We start from the raw sequence: 21,135 nt of genomic DNA, 5'->3' as shown, positions 1-21,135 counted from the left end.
AAAAAAAAAACCTAATATAAACTGCAAAATTTAAACCTAACTCCACAGCTTAATGAGTATTTTCTCTCTTTCTGAAATGGCCAGATTTGTGAAGTCATGAGTCTCAACACAACCCTTAACATGCACCATTGTCGTATGTAATCAAAGAGCAATACTGCAAAGTAATAAAAACTTGGCAATTCTTTTAAAATGACGTTGAAAAACAACAATCCTAAACTGCATTTCAAGACCATCATGATCTGTGCAAGTTTTTGAAAGGGGGAAAAAAATACTAAGATAAGAGCACCTCAGGAAACAATAATATAAAAAAAATAACTTTAAGCATTTCAAAAACAGTAATTGTGTCATTACTTCAATAAATATTGCAACAAACCTCAACAACAAAAAAGGACATCTCTCTTTTGCTGTTTTTTTTTTTTAAACATAGGAATTCAAATTAAATTATCTTGGCTTTATTTGAAATTAACTTTCATCAAGGACTTTACAAAAATCAAATCTTGATTAGAAAAACAAGATGTTTCTAAACTTTATGGTCTCTAAATGAACAAAAGATATGTCAGCCATTTAGTTGCCACAGCTCATAGAGCCAAAAAGTTGAATATGTTCATGTCTGATCAAAATTGCAGTTTAAATCCAAGACTTCTTTATATTGTGTATCTGTCAAAATTGTACACTTCCTCAAGTGAGAAACATGCCAATCAGACCTATCACAAAGACAATATATCTGAAAAAAAAAAAAAAAAAAAAAAAAAAAGAACAATAAAAGGTCAAGAAGCAAAATTCAATAAGTAGGCTGTACATAGGAAACTTCTTTTACACCACAGAACTTCTCTCAATGTCCAAGACCTGTAAGGACACTATGCAAGTGAATTTTTTAAACTTATTGGTTTTGTAACCAACTTAAAAGGAAACAAATTCAACTGTGCCACAGCTTGCAGAACGGTTATTGTTGTCCAAAAGTTAAAAAGAACAAGGCTGAAAAAGTTGAGTCTTCCAGAGGTGACTGATCACCGGCGACTGGGCATCAGAAGCTGTGTTGCCTGCACTGACTCTGGGAAAAGGTTGTGGTATGTAGGAAGAGGAACATAAGCTGCTGTGATCATTTTACCTGGAATACAATATTGAAATATAAGATGTAACAATTCAGACAATAATACATATGGGTTTTAGACAGATTATACAATACTAGGGCTGGGTATAGAGTTTGATATTTTTTGGGAAGAGAGAGTTTTTTCTAGTTTTAGTGTATAGAAAAGTTTTTTTTTTTTGTGTAAAATTTTTAGAAATATAGAGTTTTTATAGGGGAAAAACACAAGGTGTGTACGACTTGATGCAGCGCTGTGCAGATCGATCAGTGTTTGACCACACAGTACCATGATAACGATTCAAAAGCTAATGGAGCTTACAAAAGCTTCTGTTTCCTACAGCTCTCATGGTACACTGATGTCATACACCGATCAGTCTGCGCAATGCCCTGTCAAGTCGAACACTCCTAGTTTACACCCAGAGACGTGGCTCACATGAGGCTGTAGTGTGTGAGCACCCCAACCCCCACAGATGTAAGGCTAAGTTTACGCAGGCAGACAATACTGGAAGCTGCTAATGCTCATCAGTAAATCAGTGGAAAATTAATAGAAATCATGATTATGTCTGAGATGTGTTTTAAAATTAAAACGCTTAAGTGTAAACGCAGACTAAAAGATGTGGAAACTGAAAACTACTAGAACTTTATTAAAATTATTTCCACTGATTTATTGTGTTGTTACATTTTGTTCCTTCATGCTTTTTTTTTTTTTTATGTATCGTTCAGGAATTGCTAACGATATTGAAATTTTTTGAACAATTCCCAGCCCAACATAATACATGTAAGATCATAATACATATCGCTTTAGACAATCCACAATTCAAGATGTACAGAATTTAGAATTACCTCCAAACCAACGTCCATGTAATGCACTGACTGCAGCCATAGCAGCAGGAATGCTGGGACACTTCACATAGACATTACCCTGAAAAGAATGATAAAAAAAATATATATATAAATAGATAATATATATATATATATATATATATATATATATATATATATATATATATATATATATACATATACATACATATACATATATATACATAAATACATATACATACATATACATATACATATATACATATACATATATACATATATATATATACACATATACATACATATACATACATACATATACATACATATACATACATATACATATATACATACATATACATACATATATATATATATACACACACACACACAGGTGCTGGTCATATAATTGGAATATCAAAAAGTTGATTTATTTCACTAATTCCATTCAAAAAGTAAAACTTGTATATTATATTCATTCATTACACACAGACTGATATATTTCAAATGTTTATTTCTTTTAATTTTGATTATTATAACTCACAACTAAGGAAAATCCCAAATTCAGTATCTCAGAATATTGTGAAAAGGTTCAATATTGAAGACACCTGGTGTCACACTCTAACCAGCTAATTAACTCAAAACACCTGCAAATGCATTTAAATGGTCTCTCAGTCTAGTGCTGTGTCTGAAATCGCTCACTCGTTCACTAAGCCCTATATAGTGTATAGCAGTTGAGTGGACTGTAATCAGAAAGGAGTGAACAAAATAACTGAATGGATTTGGACGGTGACCTGTTTTTATACAGTCTATGACAGGGATCCTCAAATCTGGCCCACGAGATCCACTTTACTGCAGAGTTTAGCTCTAGCCCTAATCAAACACACCTGAGCATGCTGATCAGTGTCTTCCGGATCATTAGAAAATCACAGGTAGGTGAGTTTGAGCAGGGCTGGAACTAAACTCTGAAGCGCATTGGCCCTCCAGGGCAAGATTTGAGGAACCCTGGTCTATGACGATGACGTATACACTGCACGTGAGACTTGGAGCGGTTGCAAAAACATCGTCACATATGCAATTTTATTGTATATACTATTAATACCAATAACACTCAAAATTACTTTATCGTAATTATACATACCTCCCCGTCAGCTTTGTGTTTTCATTGATGGTATATTATTTATTTGTTTTGTAATGCTTTTATGTTCATAACCATATTATTAAAATACTGAGAACAAAAATAAACACATATTAACACGTTCATAATTTTATGTAATTATATTTTTTTAGTATTCTGAAACTCTCCCGAGCAGCGTTTTGAGCTCAGATAAGATAATGGTCATAGAGCGCCCTCAGGTGACCGTTAATTTTACATCAGAATGAATATGCTACCTACAGGTGATTTACGAACATTTTTAAATTAGCCACCAAATTATCATCATTTTTGTAAGTTAACAATGATGCCACCTCAGTAAATTAGTAAAATATTAAACTGAGTTATTGCCTACATAACATTTTAATATAAATGATTGTATGAAATAAACGTAACAGAAATAATAAAGATGTAAACGTCATCTCATTCAAACTCTCTCGCTCCCGATCTCGCTTCCAGCGCAACGCTACTCCGCATTGGATTGTGGGAAATAGTGCTTCAGCGAGTGTACATCGGTTGTACACTTTAAATCAGAATGAATTGCGGGTAAAGTGAACGAATGTAGGGAATGAAGTCGTTCACTCAGAATTCGGACAGCACTACAAAATGGCTGACACCCGATATAGTGCACTATATAGTGGATAGAGAGCAGTTTCGGACACAGCATAGTTCTGTAGGCTACACAATCATGGGGAAGACTGCTGACTTGACAGTTGTCCAAAAGACGACCACTGACACCTTGCACAAGGAGGGCAAGAAACAGAAGGTCATTGCAAAAGAGGCTGGCTGTTCACAGAGCTCTGTGTCCAAGCACATTAATAGAGAAGCGAAGGGAAGGAAAAGATGTGGTAGAAAAAAAAGTGTACAAGCAATAGGGATAACCACACCCTGGAGAGAACTGTGAAACAAAACCCATTCAAAAATGTGGGGGAGATTCACAAAGAGTGGACTGCAGCTGGAGTCAGTGCTTCAAGAACCACTACGCACAGACGTATGCAAGACATGGGTTTCAGCTGTTGCATTCCTTGTGTCAAGCCACTCTTGAACAACAGACAGCGTCAGAAGCGCCTCGCCTGGGCTAAAGACAAAAAGGACTGGACTACTGCTGAGTGGTCCAAAGTTATGTTCTCTGATGAAAGTAAATTTTGCATTTCCTTTGGAAATCAGGGTCCCAGAGTCTGAAGGAAGAGAGGAGAGACAAACAATCCACGTTGCTTGAGGTCCAGTATAAAGTTTCCAAAGTCAGTGATGGTTTGGGGTGCCATGTCATCTCCTGGTGTTGGTCCACTGTGTTTTCTGAGATCCAAGGTCAACGCAGCCATATACCAGGAAGTTTTAGAACACTTCATGCTTCCTGCTGCTGACCAACTTTATGGAGATGCAGATTTCATTTTCCAACATGACTTGGCACCTGCACACAGTGCCAAAGCTACCAGTACCTGGTTTAAGGACCATGGTATCCCTGTTCTTAATGGCCAGCAAACTCGCCTGACCTTAACCCCATAGAAAATGTATGGGGTATTGTGAAGAGGAAGATGCGATATGCCAGACCCAAGAATGCAGAAGAGCTGAAGGCCACTATCAGAGCAACCTGGACTCTCATAACACCTGAGCAGTGCCACAGACTGATCGACTCCATGCCATGCTGCATTGCTGCAGTAATTCAGGCAAAAGGAGCCCCAACTAAGTATTGAGTGCTGTACATGTTCATACTTTTCAGTTGGCCAAGATTTCTAAAAAATCCTTTCTTTGTATTGGTCTTAAGTTATATTCTAATTTTCTGAGATACTGAATTTGGGATTTTCCTTAGTTGTCAGTTTTAATCATCAAAATTAAAAGAAATAAACATTTGAAATATATCAGTCTGTGTGTAATGAATGAATATAATATACAAGTTTCACTTTTTGAATGGAATTAGTGAAATAAATAAACTTTTTGACGATATTCTAATTATATGACCAGCACCTGTACATATATATACTATAGAAATTAAAAAAGTCAAAAAAAAGCAGCATACTTCAGCTGATTTCTTGTCCACGTATATGTGTATGACTCCACCGTGTTTGTTGCACTCCTCAATGACATCATCCTGAATCTCAATTTCCCAACCAAGATCATTTTCTCTGCAAGAAAGAAATGTAATTCAGGCAAAAATGCTCTTTAACATTACTTTCTCAATATACCTGCAATTTTCTCCTTCTACTTACGAGTTTGGATTGAACATGTTAGACAGCTGGAAACAGTGTGTTGCAATTGGTTGTGAGGGTAGATTTAATGCTTGGTTTGTGGGCACATTGATGTTAAAACTCAATCCTGGGTTCATAGCAGCTAAAAGGAAAGAGATGGATGTTAATTGCAAACCCCAATAGGCCTTATTAATGGCACATCTACTTAACCTAAAAGAAAAGGAACTGACCAGTAGCTGCAGCCATGGCTACCATGGAACCACTCATATTAAGGGCCTGTTGTGCAGCAGGTGGGATCTGCAGACCAGTACCTAACAGAAAAAAAATGAAACATTGTAATCCCTCTAAAAAAAAAAAAATAGAGACATTCACTTCATAACAGTATGAAAACTATACAGCAGATCAAAGAGTACATCCTTACCCTCGGCCAGTCTGGCCATGAGTTGAAGTCTGCCAGTAGTTCCCAGATCAATGCCTGTCCTTTCCAGCTCATCATTGTCCAGGAAGGAGCTGGCAGTGGAGGCATCAGTCCGCTCCGTCACATGTCCCACTTTCATTGGTCTGCCAGCCAACTCAAAGCCATTAAGCTGTTCCAGAGCCTTCTTCGCACATTCGGCATCAGCAAACTATGAGGAAAGAGGAATGGAAATAAGCTCTGGAAAAGATGAATAATTTCTTGAACTTGACACCAACTACTTTTCTTGTAATGTCAGAAATTCTGCACGAAAACAACTTGACCACACAACTTACTGTGATAAAGCCATATCCTTTTGATCGTCCTGTTTCACTGTCCATCATCAACTGAATACTATCAATCTGTATAAAAACAAACAAACAAACAGAAAAAAAAAAAAAAAAAAGTCAATATGAATAAGAGCAAAGTCATAACATAACGTGAAGTGGGAAAAAAAATTATGGCACTATTTACCCTTCCAAATGGCTCAAAGATGCCTCGGAGCATGTCTTCTGTGATGTTAAAATGCAATGAGCCAACATAAAGTCTCATAGGTCCAGAACTGCCCTTCTGTAAGTTGTTTGCCAATGCAGCTGCTCTGTTTTTCTCAGCCTGGTCACCAAACACACAATTTGCAATTAGAAGATGATAACATCTACAACCAAAGATTGTGCAAATGTTTCCACATTCAGAGTGACCATGTTACCTGTGAAGCCTGCACAATGATTGGTACTCCAAGTAGTCTTTGACCAGATAGGCCAATTGCCAAAGGTACAGAGGTGGTATCCACAAACTCAATGTATGCAATTCCTTTAGATCTTCTGGAGTTTCTATCAGAGATAATTCTCACATCTCGCACCTTTCAAGAACAACAATAGGAATTAGAGGTTTCTATCCAAATCCAAAGTAGAATAGGCTACAGAGATAGAAACTGTCCTAAATAAAACTATAGATACACAAACACTGACTTTTCCCACTGCAGAAAAAAATTCTTCCAAGTCTCGTGGTCGGATTCTGGCTGCCAGCTGCATGCAGAACACTGTGCGTGCATCCCTTTCTTCGGGGGTGAGATTATCAATGGGCTTTCTGTTAGCAAAAGACAAAAACAAGCAATTAATTAGTGAAATTCATGAAAGAATTTAGTAGGGGAAAACTTAATTATCAAGGCTGAAATAAACTTACCTTATAGGGCTTTTGTCTTTCTTGAAAGGACTGCGGCTTCTAGACCTTCTACGGCTGAGAGAGAATTTCTGTGAGTACTTTTGGAAAGACTTTCCATGTCTGAGTCATACACAACAAGTAACTACCCACACATAACAAAAATAGTATCATAGAAACCTTAGTTTGACGGCGGGTGGTGGGCCAGTCTTCCCCCTGGGGCCACCGTTAAATTTCAGGCCAGAACTGTGATTTAAAAACAAGGTTTTCAAGGTTTTTAATCTCAGTAGCGACGACTAATCACTCTACTGCTAGTATTAAACACATACGGTAAACTTCAAAAGGGTAAATGTTGTACACATTACAACAAATTCCTTGTTTTGGGGGAATCTACTCATTTTCTCTGCTGATTCAAAACAGACATGTAAATTGGGATGGCAGCTAAACTCATATGCATACATATTCACCGGAAGACATTTTCACACTCAACAGGAGGACTGTGTGAACCTTTTACTTCAGGTTAACATACTAGCTATGTTAAAAAAAAATTCAAAGAACACTTTTTTTTTTTTACTTTGTGGACATTTAACATGAAGATTAAAACCCAGAGCAAAAGATGGCTACGTACAATGGAGCTCTGTAGCGTCCACCGCGCTCCCTGCTCCTGGAACGGCTGCGCCGTCTATCCCTGCTGCGGCTGCGCTTCCGATCTTTGCTGCGGCTCCTCCTGCGGTCATGGCTTTTCTTGCGATCACGACTCCTACTTCTTTTCTTTTCCCGGCTGTGGCTTCTGCTGCGACTTTTGCTCTTCTTTTTTTGCAATTCAATAAAAAAAAATAATAATAAATTAAGTTTAGTACATAAAACATTTAGAGTTTTGTAAAATGTATATTAAACTAAAAAGACATACTTCTTGCTCCGCTCCTCGTGGCCATTGGAACTTAAGGACTTGTTGTCATCCTAAGCAGGGTCGATAGAAGACAGCATGAGGAGGACGGCGAAACATTTCAAGTCGTAAGGATAAAGAAGGGATGGGAACAAAAGAGAACATGATATGATCATTAAATAGAAGTTCATTACTGGGTTTGAGTGGGAGGATGACAAATACAAGGGGGACCTTTAGAAAGAAACCAAACACATGGCTGCCAAAGTCGTTCTTCCTTATTAGTGCTTGTATTACTTGTGTAAGACGGCCAAAAATTCAATTGCTATGCCGGGTATGTAAAATAGCATTGCATTTTTAGGCACTTCATTCATTAAGCAGCCCAACAGGTTCAGTACCAAGGCTATCTGAGCCTAAGACCCAAAGTGGCAACGCTAGCAGCCAGCCACTAAACGAGCTCCAGTGGTGGATGCCATTCCAGTGATCTTCACCCCATTTGCCTTCGTGGATTGAAAGAGCTCGATGCCACCTCAGTCACACATCTCGCCCTGAAGCAAACAGGGATTCACACGGCTTAGTAATAGCGACTCCCACAGACCATCTAAAGTTGAGTTGTTCTTTTGTTGTTGTTGTTAAGAGGCTAGATTGTTTACAAGATACATATCTTATTGTGAATATTATGATATTATATGCTGAGCCCCATCATTTCCAGTTTGAAAAAGCGCAGAATAACCATTTATAACTACTTTTAAATGTCATCAGCATGCATATACTTTTTTTTTTTTTTCCAAAACAGATGACTTTTACAGTATATTCATTTCAGTTTTTCAAAGTGATGAATAGAGAATAAGGAGACTGGATTTACAGAACTCCAATATTTCTGCACTGAGGATTATGACATTTTAGTGGTCACCTGCCATATATCAATACTGTAAAACATGCAATCTAGTTCTAACCATTTAGAAAGTAAACTTCCTTTCGATAAAAATACGTAGCTAAGAATACCATGCATACAATAACATGAATACTGTCTCCACAGAGTTCATACCAGTTCTTATGTGCTTCCACTACATTTACTCTGGTGGTACCTATGTATTATTCTGCCTGTGTATTTCAACCAAGGGTACCACAGTACATCAATATATTGGGCAATTACTACCTTCATTTTTTTGACAGTTCACACTGGAATTCATGGGAGTAGAGGTGAGATATAGGCAAGTCTACAAAAAGAGATAGATGGGCAATTTATTCATTGAAACCACTATGACAGAAACATTCAAGTTATTGATCTGACAATAAAGACTTAGAGAAAACACGACTGGTTAGCAGTTTCAAATAAAAGCTTTACAGATTCCTGGGCGAGTTTATTTACTTGCATAAACACCCACCTTTTTATATGGAGCCTCGAGCATTGCTTCAATGTCCAAATCATCGGCCATGTTGTTGTTGATCTGCAGGCGAGGAAAACAGTGCATTAAGTGCCGTTTTATGTTAAACCTAAGCATAGAAATCTTCTTCTGAAATCACAACACATATATTTGCCCGGACTGTTTCCCAAAATAGCACTTTAAACTCGGACTCTACATTTCTGATTTCGGACATGCGTGACTGGACTGGGTCATGAAGCGCACTTTTAAGCACGTTAGCTTTCTGGCTAACGTTAACTATTTTCCTCACACACTGTCGCGAAACGTCCTATCACATTTTGGACACATTTACACAGCATTAGCACATATAACGAAAAAATATCTAGGTTTGGATGTTACATCCACACCTTTCGTATTATCAGCAGAGAACATTGAAGCTTGCTTTGTTAGCGCATTAACGTTAACGTACCTAGCGTAACTGGCTAAGTCGCTTCCTCTTCGCAAACAAGCTGAAACAACCCACGTTAAATGACGGAAATACAATAATTAAAAACATTTAACATCAATGTGATCCACGTATGGCACATAATAAATTGATATTGGTCGGATTGTCCTTAGAAACAGACCCAAACAGTAAGTAACGTTAGCCATTAGCCTTTCCGTCTTACCTCAGACACTGCGGCCTACAAAGCTTTACGATCCTAACTCCACAAACGAGCGGCAAAACCCGGATCTGCTGTTCGCTTCTGCTACCGTTGCAACCCCAGTCGATTAATTCGAATCCACACAAACCTAAAAAGCACAATTGTATTAAGCCTGAACTTGGTCGTTTAAACTAATACTAGTCACAAGACGCGTGTTGCGGTTATCAACGACAAGTTGACTGGCGGCAAACAGCAACTGCGCGTGCACGACACGTTTCTGTTGCATAAGAGGAGACGCGCGATACTGTCCACTAGAGGGAGCTCGTATTACACGCACAGACAACGGAAGTGCGAACTGCAAAGACACAAACAATTAAAACTTTCTTTTTATTTTAATGGTCTGGTATTAATTTATGAGTCAGGCGTTTTGTTCGCGGTCAAAACAGACCGAAGATCAAAATCGTATAATGTTTGTATTTTTATAAAATGATAGCATTGTATTTTTATAATGTCACACCAGTTCATAGAAGTGTGTGTGTGTGTGTGTGTGTGTGTGTGAGAGAGAGAGAGAGAGAGAGAGAGAGTCTATTTTGCTCTCTTAATGTTTTAGTTTCACCTCTTCATAGCTGTGTGCTTTTTTCTGAGTTGTGGCTGACATCTATCTATCTATCTATCTATCTATCTATCTATCTATCTATCTATCTATATATCTGTCTATCTATCTATCTATCTATCTATCTATGTGTTTGTCTATCTGTCTGTCTGTCTATTTATCTATCTGTCTGTCTGTCTGTCTGTCTGTGTCCGTCCGTCCGTCCGTCCATGCAGATAGATAGATGGACCACTAAGGGTCTGGAATAATGTGATGTGATCTTTAAGGCACTAATTCACAAAGGAAATGTGGGGGTACAAAAGGAAAAACTGAAGAGACTTAGTTTTCATAAAAAAAAAAATATCACAACAACACTGTTGCTCTTTTCCTCTGTCAGGCCTTGAAGTCAGTGTCACTCAGCTGACTATGGTTACACCATACCTCTGAGACCACATAATTAGTCAGACAGTGAACCAGAACAGTAAACAAATATACCTTGAGAAACAGGCTTATTCAATGAAAAATACAAATTAACTAATTAATTGCTCATCTTTTTGATGAGTAAACAAAAAAATTATGAAAAAAATATGACCCCACATTTTTCTTGGTTTAATCTCATTCTTTCCACTGACTCTTACCACAGCTTGCTTGATGTTCTGCTGGCTGCCAACTTTCCGTAATTAGCTCTCTATCCCTGCGCTCACAGTGAGGCAGAGTGCAGCCAAATGTAAATATCTCCAGAGGCTTTCCACAGTATGAACATGACACACATCTGGAGGATGCCAGATTCTTGACACATTACAAGAACCAGTCAGTGCAACTAGTGCAGGACCATTCGTCTTCCTGTATGCACCGCCACCTCCTTGGCCTTATTCACTTTTTCCATTCCGCTCTCCCTCTCTCTTTCCCTGTTATGTTCATTTTTTACTGCATGGCTCTGGTGAATGAACCCCCTTTAATCTCATGTCAGAAGCTTAATGCAGTTATTTTTGGTATTTGGAGAAAACTTCCACTTGTTATGAAAGGAAGAATCAGCTTTGCATGTGTTTAAACCACAAAAATACCTGCTTGGTATGTGCAGAAGTTAACTGTTACTTTGTAAAATAGCTTGGGAGATGAATCTTAGTTCAAAGCAGTTTAGAGAATGGCTGAACTGAAGACGGCACCAAATGTTGGTTAGTTTTAACATTGTTTAAATGTTAACTTTGTGTATGAGTACACAGGCAAAAAAATCCTATTCCATGCACATAAAGACAACAAAAGATGTTTATTTGCGTGTGATCTGCATGTACATGTGTGTAGGCTGTATTAGCTGGGGGAAAGGTTGAGTGTGGAGTGGAGCATTCTTTCCATTACTCTGAACAAATCAATGCACTGAGCTCCCAGCCAAAACGCCACGTCCCCTCCCCCACTCCAATGGTGACGAGGGGGGCAGTGGAAAGAGCTGACCCAGGCGCAGCACACTGGCTGGCCTAATTGCAGTTTCGGCCTTCTGCTTCTTATCCTGGTGCTGGACAGTGGTTGCCCCAACACATGTCCTCCATATGCGGATAAATACTCAAGCACATGGACGTGGGAGAAGCTGTTGCAACAAAACATGTCATCCAATTAAAGGAATAGTTCACCCCCCCAAAATTTAAATTTTCTGAAAATGTCACCTTCAGGCAATTCAAAATTAAGGTAATCTTGTTTCTTCATCAGAACAGATTTTAGCATTACATCACTTTCTCACCAATGGGTTCTCTGCAGTGAATGGCTGCCGTCAGCATGAGAGTTCAAATTTCTGATAAAAGCATCAAAGATTCATAAATTTCTCTAAATCTGTTCCAATGAAGAATCAAACTCATCTACATCTTCGATGGCCTTAGGTTGAGTACATTTTCAGCAAATGACCTTTCTTACCTTCATATTGTTCCAAATCTGACTTTTATTCTTCTTTGGAATACAAAAGAAGATATTTTTGAAAATATTTTTGGCCATTCAATTAAAGTCAGTGGTGTCTAAAACAACACCGGACCCAATTGACTTTCATTGTAAGAATAAAAAAATAAAAAATAAAAAAATAAAAACTCATTGCATTCCACAAAAATGTAATACAGTTTTCAAACAACATTAATGAATGATTGAATGATGACAGAACTTTCATTTTTTGGTGAACTATGTCAAAATATAAAACAACTGTAATTTTTAAACAACAGTTATATATCTTGAATATCTTTGGGAAGATGGACACAAATCAAATGTAGTCTTAAGAGTTTTTTTTTGTTTTTTTTTTGGTGACCCTCAACTGACAGTGTAACATTATCCATGAGGCTTAGTCGGCATCTGGGAAAGCCACTATCCACAAACTTTATGTCTTTACAGTGGCATTCTTGGTCATTTTGAGGTCTGACTTTGGAGAATGCAGAACACAGACTGCAAATATTCACTTGTCTATATCTACTGTTTTTTTTTTTTTAATCAGTTTAAGATGTAAAAAATACAAATAACGGCATGCAATGAATGAGGCGTAATTGTTTTCATTTGCATTGCCTTAATTTATGTTTGGAATATTTTTGACCTTATGTATGATCCATCCACAGAACATCCTCTAAAAATAAGCATTTGAGAGAGTAATCTGCTTAATAGCTTTGAGTGGAGCACTAAGCTGACCGTGGCATTTCATCGTAGTGCTTTCTAAACATCATTTCAGTGATTTGATTTCACTGATTATTTCCATATTGTTGTAGAAAATCCCTCAGAGCCACTCAACTGTATCTGAGAACAAAGATAATGGCGTTGTTCAGGACAGGATATCTGAACAATTCTTTCACAAAAAATAGCAGCAGGTTCAAGGTGAGGCAATGGAACATGAGCAACTACTTCCATTATAAACAGCAGTGCACCATACAGATAAAACAATATGCAAAAAACTTTTTAAAGAATCAAAATCCTTAAAAATAATCAAGAATGGTAGACTTGCGACAACGAAATATACAAACTCTCAAGTTCTCCTGAAAGACTGGGTGGTATTTGAAAAAAGCAGAAATTCAAAACACAGATTAGGATTTAATAAAAAAAACACACTAAAAGTTAGGAAAGTTAGCATAATTGTATTTACATATTTCAAAGCCATTTATTATTATACAAATTTTGGAAATAAATATTTACAAACCAACAACATTAAGTTGTACAAAAACATTTTCTCTTCTATGTCCAGTGCCAAAAAAGTAGACAAAACACATAGAGAGAAATAGCCTATAAACCATTATTTTTGTTATTATTCCTGCAAAAATAGCTGACACCTTTATAATGTTTACTGACCAAATATCTCTTTCAAATAAACTGTAACAGGCTTATGAAGGATATTCACATGCCCTTTTTAAATGATGATTGACATGTCCATAATATTATATTATAAAACTCGCTTTAACAGCATAAACTTAAGAAAAAAATTACATTGGTCTCAGCTATCTCTCCTTTGACTTTTCCAATGGGCTGTTCTTTTCTCATACAGCAAATGTCTTTCAGTGTATACAAAATACTTCCATTATTAGAAAAAACAATAAGGTGAAATTATAATTTAAGGAAAACATATAAACAATGAATAATAAATATTGCTTGTTAATTCTAACTATTGTCTATTCAGTCTGATAAGGCAAACATTGATAAAATGTTCATAAAAAACAAAGTCCACTTAATTGGTGATATACAGTAATAAACCTTTGGTTTAATTCAAATAACTATAAAAAAATCGGATCTATAGGACATAGAAACAAAGAGCAAAACCTCAAGATCTTCAAGGGAATCAGTAAAAAGGTTGTTAATGCTAGATTCTGACATAAATGAATAAATAAACAACACAAACAAACAAAAAATGTGAATTGATTTTCAGTTTTCAAAAGAAGTCTTTTCAGAAAGACAAATCCTCTTTTGCCTTCCAAACAGAAAACAAAGGAGAGAACCCAGAGTTCAAGGACTGAGAGTGATCTGTGGGTTCACAGCACTGCGAGGTCATGACAGGACTTGGAGCGCACTTTCAGGGCCATCTTCTTGTTGTTCTTGGCCACAAGTCGATCTAGGAAGCGTCTGGCTTTCTTGGTGATGCTCTCTTTTCGCTTGTAGATGGAGCGTCGACGCTCATTGATCTCTTTGCTGTCTCGCCGCAGTCGGATCTGCCTCACAATGCCCTCAAAGAGCTCGTGAACATTGTGGTGGAGGGAGGCGGAGGTTTCTATGAACTTGCAGTCGAATACCACCGCACAAGCCCGACCCTCTGCCACAGAAGACCAGGATTGTGTAAAACCAAACCCATCACAAGGCTTTGAAGGCTTATGCATCTGCACCATGTCAAACAATTGTGCATTCATGAGTTAGACTGTGATATACCCAACCATTCAAAAGTTTGGGGTAAGATTTTGAAATATTTTTAAAAGAAGTCTCATATGCTCACCAAGGTCGCATTTATTTGATTAAAAATACATTAAAACAGTAATATTATTAGAATTTAAATGAACTTTTCTCTTTAAATATTTTAAAATGTAATTCATTCCTGTGATGGCAAAGCTGCATTTTCCACATGCAATTATAAAAAACATTATAAATGTCTTTACTGTCACTTTTGATCTATGTAATTGCTAATCTAATTCTTTCATTAATATCCTTCCTTATACTAAACCAAACTTTTTAATGGTAGTGTATACCATCCCACTATAATGTGTCTGTGTGAATGATACAAATCAAAACCCTTCTCACCTTCCACTGCCACTTCTCGAGAGCGCACTAAGTCACTTTTGTTGCCCACTAGGATGATGGGAATGTTTTCAGCCTGCCGGATGCGACGCAACTGGATTCGTAACTCTGATGCGCTCTCAAAGCTGCTGCGGTCGGTGATGGAGTAAATAATGATGTAAGCATTGCCCACCTGCATGCAGTAATCCTGCACCCACTTTTCATCTTCCTCCTAGGGGATCAAAAAATGGTTAAACACTTAAAGGAGTACTTTACCATTTCTGTCATTGTTTACTCAGCCTCATGTGGTTCAAAAAAACCTTAACTTTCTTTCTTTAATGGAACACAAATAAGTGACAAATTTATTATTAAATGTGTTTTTATTATATTATGAAATATTTTTCAAAACAATGAAAAAAAGGCTTTCAAACTTTAAAAACAATGAAAACGGTCCATACCAATCATATGCTATATTTTAAGTCTTTTGAAGCTACACTACTGTTCAAAGGTTTGGGGTCGGTACTATTTTATTTTTTGGAAATAGATGAATACTTTTGTTCAGTAAGGATGCATTTAATTGAACAAAAGTGACAGTAAAGACATTTAGGTTACAAAAAGGTGATATGTGTTTAAAAAAATAAATGAATAAATAAGCAGCACAACTTTTTCAATGATAATATAAGAACCTCCTATGATAATAATACCTTTCTTAAGCACCAAATCAGCATAACAAAAGTGACAGTAAAGACATTTAGGTTACTAAAGGTTGATTTGTGATGCTAAAAATCCAGCTTTTTTTCACAGGAATAAACTAAATTTTTAAATATATTACAATTATTTGAATAAAACTAGTATTTTAAATTGTAATAATATTTCACAATATTACTGTTTTTACTGTATTGTTAATCAAATAAATGCAGCCTTGATGAGCATAGGAGATTCTTTCAAAAACATAAAAACTAAATCTTTCAAACAGTCCTCATTTTATGGGCTTATAATTTTAACTAGAGCACTCTTATTATACTTTTATGTTGCTTTATGTTGTCATTTTGGAGTTTCACAATCCCAGTCCTCATTCATTAGGAAACATGGCCAGGATGTTCTTCAAGACAGTCAAAGAGGTTTGGAATGACATGAGGGTGACTAAATAATGAAAGAGTTTTCATTTTAGGATAAACTATCCCTTTAAACATTTGTGCATGTACTGAAAGATGAACGACAAACAACTGAATACTGTGTGTCAAGAAAATGCTGTGCATTGTAACATTTTTTTCCAGTAATCTGGAAGTACAGAATTATTTATCTCTGTAAACAATTCTTGAGACTAGAAAAGCCTAGGTGCCAGACAGACCTCAGAGAGGAGAGTCATCGATAGCGGTGTAATTAGGCCCCAGAGCTATCAGTGTACTTGGCAGTGTGGTCAGCAGCAGGGGCCAGCTGTATGTTGCTTGCTCACTGCAGGGCATCACTCAATGGAGTTTAGTGACTGGCAGCAAGCGGCCACGTTTTTTCCACAGCACTGCACAAAGGGCATTGTGGCCCTGTAAGTGAGACTTGTGTCTGCAAACCACAGACTCACGGCTGGCAGACACATGCAACCCCCTGAAGAACACATGACTTCAGATTTCCTTTATTTACATTCGGTAATTTATCTAGTAGATTAATGAGGCCAATATGCGGAGACATATTAATATATGATGTTTGCATACCTGTTTTTCTGTTTCCCATGTGTCCATCACAACTAAGGTCGTCTCCTCCTCATCAACCATAAGGGTTCTCTCATATGTATCCTCTATAGAAACATGAACAGTATTTTCAGTTGAATTGACACATAAAGTAACTTCCAAAACATCAATCAAACATCAATCTGACATCCAACACAGCATTGCCAGCTGAAGATACACTACAAACAATTCATTTGTTCCCCTATCTATTATTTTTTTTAAAAAACATAAACAAACAAACAAAAAAACCCCATCAAACTCAAAATGACATAAATTGAATTTGATCTCTTCTATGATGAGCATGTCTTTAATTTCTGAATTTTAAGTAAATTTTTTTTTTGGTGGACATAAAGTCAAAAATGGGCATTTCATGATTTTATAATAAAAAAAACTACTTATTATAAGAATAAAATCCTTAAAAAAATTATTTTATTTATTTTTTTACATTTTATTAAATCCTTAAAAAAGTAATTTGGCACAATCTACTATCTAAAAGTGTTTTTTATATATAAAAAAAGTTTATGAAAGCATTTCACTGCATATAAATATATTTAAAAACTTTTGTCCACAAATCAAAGATGTGATCAAATCCACATGCAGGAAAGAAAAAAAAAAATAAATAAACAAACATAAAATTGGGAATATCAGAGTGTAACCCTGATGTGACTTCCCAGAAACGTTCATGATTTTCAAAAACGTCATGATTTTTGTAAAAACATACTTTTTTTTAACCTTGAAATCCATTTGAAAATACTTCTTGGAAATTATAGATTAAAGGTGTACACAATGTATAAGGAAATTATATTATTAAAGTAAGTAACTAGGTTTTTAAAGTATTTTCCCTGCTTTATCATGAATTGTTCCAACTGTTACAAAACAAGGTTTTGCTGCCTTTAATCTGTGATACATTTGAACAGTGCTTTGTTATAATCACAAGCATGAAAAATGCATGTGAAGTGGAATAGTGGAAAAATCACTGAGCCATGTCTGATAAACTGATCGCACAGCTAGTCTGACAAGAAGATAAAACATACTTTGCTCCAGTCTAGGTTGATACTGACCCTGTCTCATTTTTCCACTTTAAATTTATTCAATGTCATTTTTCCAGACCTCTACAAGATGTATAGCACTTAAGCACAAACTTGGCCATGAAACGTGAATTCACTATAAAAGAATAACAGTGTTCTTAATCAACGTCAATGTCTTAAACTTCACGTCAGCTAATATCTAAATGTTAAGACCAAATCTAAAATATAATCACGACATGGCCTACAGAGAAGAAGAAGACTCCTGATAATGAACCTGATAATCTGCTTTTATTTAGGGTCATGCAGAAGTGTAGCCAACTAATATGTCTCCACTGATACAAGAATCAATATACTGTACACATATCAGCCTGTCAATGACATGATTATTTACAGGATGATGTTCTGCTCAGGTCAAAGGCAACACAGCCACGAGACATAAGGTCATATGCCGTTAGACAAAAACAACATGTAGGTCAACAGATTGCCACTCACAGATGCTCATTGACTGCTTTGATAAAGGCATTTTTGCATAGTTCAATGCATTAGGGAGACACATAAATTTGTGTGCTGAATATTAAAGCCAGTTTAAACTGTTAGGTTTATACATAGGTCTTTGATGGACCAGTTGTGTGTCAGTCAAAATGGATTGTCTCACACCCTTGGGGCAGTAAAGGATGGACAGGACTGGACAAATGGGACAGACCACAGTCATGTGCTATCCGGTTCTAAATAATAAACATATTCCAGCAAAATAAAGTGAAATGATTCTACATTCATGGTATAAAAATATAATGTTTAAACCGCCGTAAAGTTTAAAATTTGTGCTTAAAGGAATAAAATAGTCAACAATGCTCTAGATAACAGCTGGAACACAAATCAATATACTGTATGTACTGTTTGCTCTGACTGATGTATTAATCAATATCACCGTACAATTAATGTTTCAGGATCAATCTTGACGCGTGACAATTTGAGAGTGCAATCAATCAGGCAGACCTAGTAGATTAGTCAAGGTTATTTTAGGCCCTGCAATACCATGCACTTTTACAGTAGTGTGTCAATGCTATATTTACTGTTACACAATAACACTGAGCTGATTGAACCGAACAGAATGAATCAACAAAACTGAACTGATATGTAGACATGAACAAATATTCACAAAAGCCATAATATACTTTGGATTTTATACCTCCAATGTGTTTGTGGGCATCCTTCTCTTGTATTCCAGCAAAAATGTTGGCAAGGCTTGACTTCCCCACGCCGTGATCCCCCAACAAAACCACGCGATAAAGACACTCAGATCCAGAGCTGTCCGACTCGGAGTCTGAAGACCAGTTGGCCCGTGAGTGGATGCTCTTGTCTCCAGGGTGGTAGGAGGCTGACTGGGCGAGTGGAGGGTGATACGGGTCAGCAGAGGGACCTCTTTCTCCCTTGCCCGCTTGACGAGAGGAGGGGATGGGAGTGCTCGCTCTTCTCCTCAGTGGTTCCTTTCCCTCTTTCTGAGTGTTGAGTGTCATCTTATAAACATAGGTATGCCTGAACAAAAAAGTGACTTTATTATGATAGGAAAACAAACAGATTCACTGCATATAAATCATACACCACCAGTAAAAAAAAAAAAAAAAAACGTTTTAAAGAATAACTTGACCTTTTCTCCTTTATTAAACAATCTCTTCCATTTAAAATAAATAAAATAAAATAGAATAAAATGTTAATTTCGTTACAAATTTTGTAAACTACTTATGCACACTTCATGTGTGTCTTCAATAATTTTAAGCATTGGACATTGAAATAAAATCAAGTGTGAGCAAACTTTTAAGAGATCGGGGCTAGTTGTGACATTTTTAATTCCAGTAAACATTTGATTTATTTTCTAAAGTCAACTTTAGTATGCCTATACACTGACTTAAAAAATACACCAAATATTCATAACTTAAAATATAATTTAAAATTTACTTTAAAAACTAGGTAAAATAGTTATTACAGTTTAATAATAGCCATAACATTTTATATATTATTGAAAAATATTTGTAAAATAAAAAAATAAAAAATCTAACTCAACTGTATGCATGTAAGACATTTAAAATGTGACAACTTGCCCATTTTAAGAACAAAATTTAAGGTTTTAAGTTTAGTTTCATTATTCTAATTAGGTAAACAATGAGCTAAAAACAAGCATTTGTCTGTTTGGACTTCTGACTCTATAAGCATTATATAGTTGCTAAGATCCTCGTGACAACTAACCCGGTGTCCTCTGCATATTTATGCATTTTAGCATATATTAATAAACACAACAGCAGTCAAATCAGACATATTCCAACAAAAACATCTTTGGAAAGTAAAGCGTACTCACAAGTGCGTATATTAATAAACACAAAAAAGCATACAGGTTCATTGAGACGCAGAGTGAAGTTTAAAGCAACTGGTAGCGAATCAATCAGTTTGCTCGCAGTGGAGTTTGATGTACCGGCTGCGGGGAAACGCTACACCGCTGCAGTCATGGCAACAGCCCCGAGAGTTCCACAACGCTTTTAAAAATTTAAGAACGTAATGAAGTATTTCTCTCAATCTCTGGCGCTGTCTGTCACAGCCTGATCTCGCTCGGAAAAACATCGGCGAGTTCACATCTATGACCTTTCACTCACCTTTATCTCCCCGCAAGCAAGTTTTAGGAGTCCGAAGCTCGACTTTTCAGTTCATGCTTCCACTTGTAGACTTTGAGCGTCAGCCTTCAGAGCTGGATCGGTGTGAAGTTGCTTGTATCGTGTCTTTGTGATTAAACACAGGTGGGGTCCTGTTGCCAACTCAGCTCGAGCTCAGAGCGCGCGGAGAAACGTGCCTTCTGTTTATATTACTCACATGATCCATAAACACAACTCAACAAATGGGCCCTCAGCTGTAAGTCTCGTGGGTCCTCGCTGAGCGTCTTTCAACATCATCCAGGGCCACGAAATGTTATGTCTTTTTAGCACCGTCCTACCCCATCTCCATGACGTCGATGTTCTGTCATTTCCTGCCTAAAGCTGAGCTGAGATATCATATGTTATCAGAAGGTTCTCGTTAGTCCTATTGCTTTGATGTAAAACGCATCTTGATTTAATGATGTCATCCCTGTTAAGTCATGCAAAGTGAAACCACACACATTGCATTTATTTTTCTTTACAGACAAACATCCACAGCTGTTTCTTTTCTTGATGCTTATGCAATCGGATAATGAATGTTGCAATTTTATAGCATCTATTTAGTATTTTTGTTTCTAAAATAGGTTTTATTTATTGGAAAGCATTCCAGCACTGGATACACATGGGAAAAAAAGAACTCTGAATC

At 36.6% G+C, this 21,135-nt stretch overlaps 2 protein-coding genes across 4 annotated transcripts; both read right to left on the bottom strand.

Annotated features, from left to right (window-relative positions):
* Positions 1-436: 436 nt before the first annotated feature.
* Positions 437-10,048, bottom strand: LOC109098944 (RNA-binding protein 39-like). Of its 3 annotated transcripts, XM_042766355.1 has the most exons (17): positions 9,779-10,046; positions 9,132-9,194; positions 8,903-8,963; positions 7,770-7,820; positions 7,489-7,676; positions 7,041-7,106; positions 6,885-6,938; positions 6,671-6,788; positions 6,409-6,561; positions 6,177-6,314; positions 5,999-6,064; positions 5,670-5,874; positions 5,479-5,559; positions 5,270-5,390; positions 5,080-5,185; positions 1,931-2,009; positions 437-1,108 (listed from the first exon to the last, which is right to left on the bottom strand). In XM_042766355.1, exons 3-17 carry the CDS (start codon positions 8,906-8,908, stop codon positions 1,008-1,010), a joined length of 1,533 nt encoding a protein of 510 aa, XP_042622289.1. In that variant the 5' UTR covers positions 8,909-8,963; positions 9,132-9,194; positions 9,779-10,046; the 3' UTR covers positions 437-1,007. The 3 variants fall into 3 exon arrangements, with proteins under 3 accessions (XP_042622289.1, XP_042622288.1, XP_042622290.1); XM_042766354.1 differs by lacking the exon at positions 8,903-8,963; XM_042766356.1 differs by lacking the exons at positions 7,041-7,106; positions 8,903-8,963 and having other exon boundaries at positions 9,779-10,048.
* A 3,353-nt stretch (positions 10,049-13,401) lies between these two features.
* Positions 13,402-20,900, bottom strand: LOC122134062 (GTP-binding protein REM 1-like). Its single transcript, XM_019112508.2, has 5 exons — positions 20,454-20,900; positions 18,998-19,344; positions 16,766-16,848; positions 15,081-15,288; positions 13,402-14,601 (listed from the first exon to the last, which is right to left on the bottom strand). Exons 2-5 carry the CDS (start codon positions 19,323-19,325, stop codon positions 14,324-14,326), a joined length of 897 nt encoding a protein of 298 aa, XP_018968053.2. The 5' UTR covers positions 19,326-19,344; positions 20,454-20,900; the 3' UTR covers positions 13,402-14,323.
* Positions 20,901-21,135: the final 235 nt, after the last annotated feature.

The sequence above is a fragment of the Cyprinus carpio genome, chromosome A11, assembly GCF_018340385.1.
Source record: "Cyprinus carpio isolate SPL01 chromosome A11, ASM1834038v1, whole genome shotgun sequence".
NCBI classification, from domain to species: domain Eukaryota; kingdom Metazoa; phylum Chordata; class Actinopteri; order Cypriniformes; family Cyprinidae; genus Cyprinus; species Cyprinus carpio.
The sequence above is the reverse complement of the archived record's forward strand: the minus strand, read 5'-3'. Positions and strand labels throughout refer to the sequence as shown.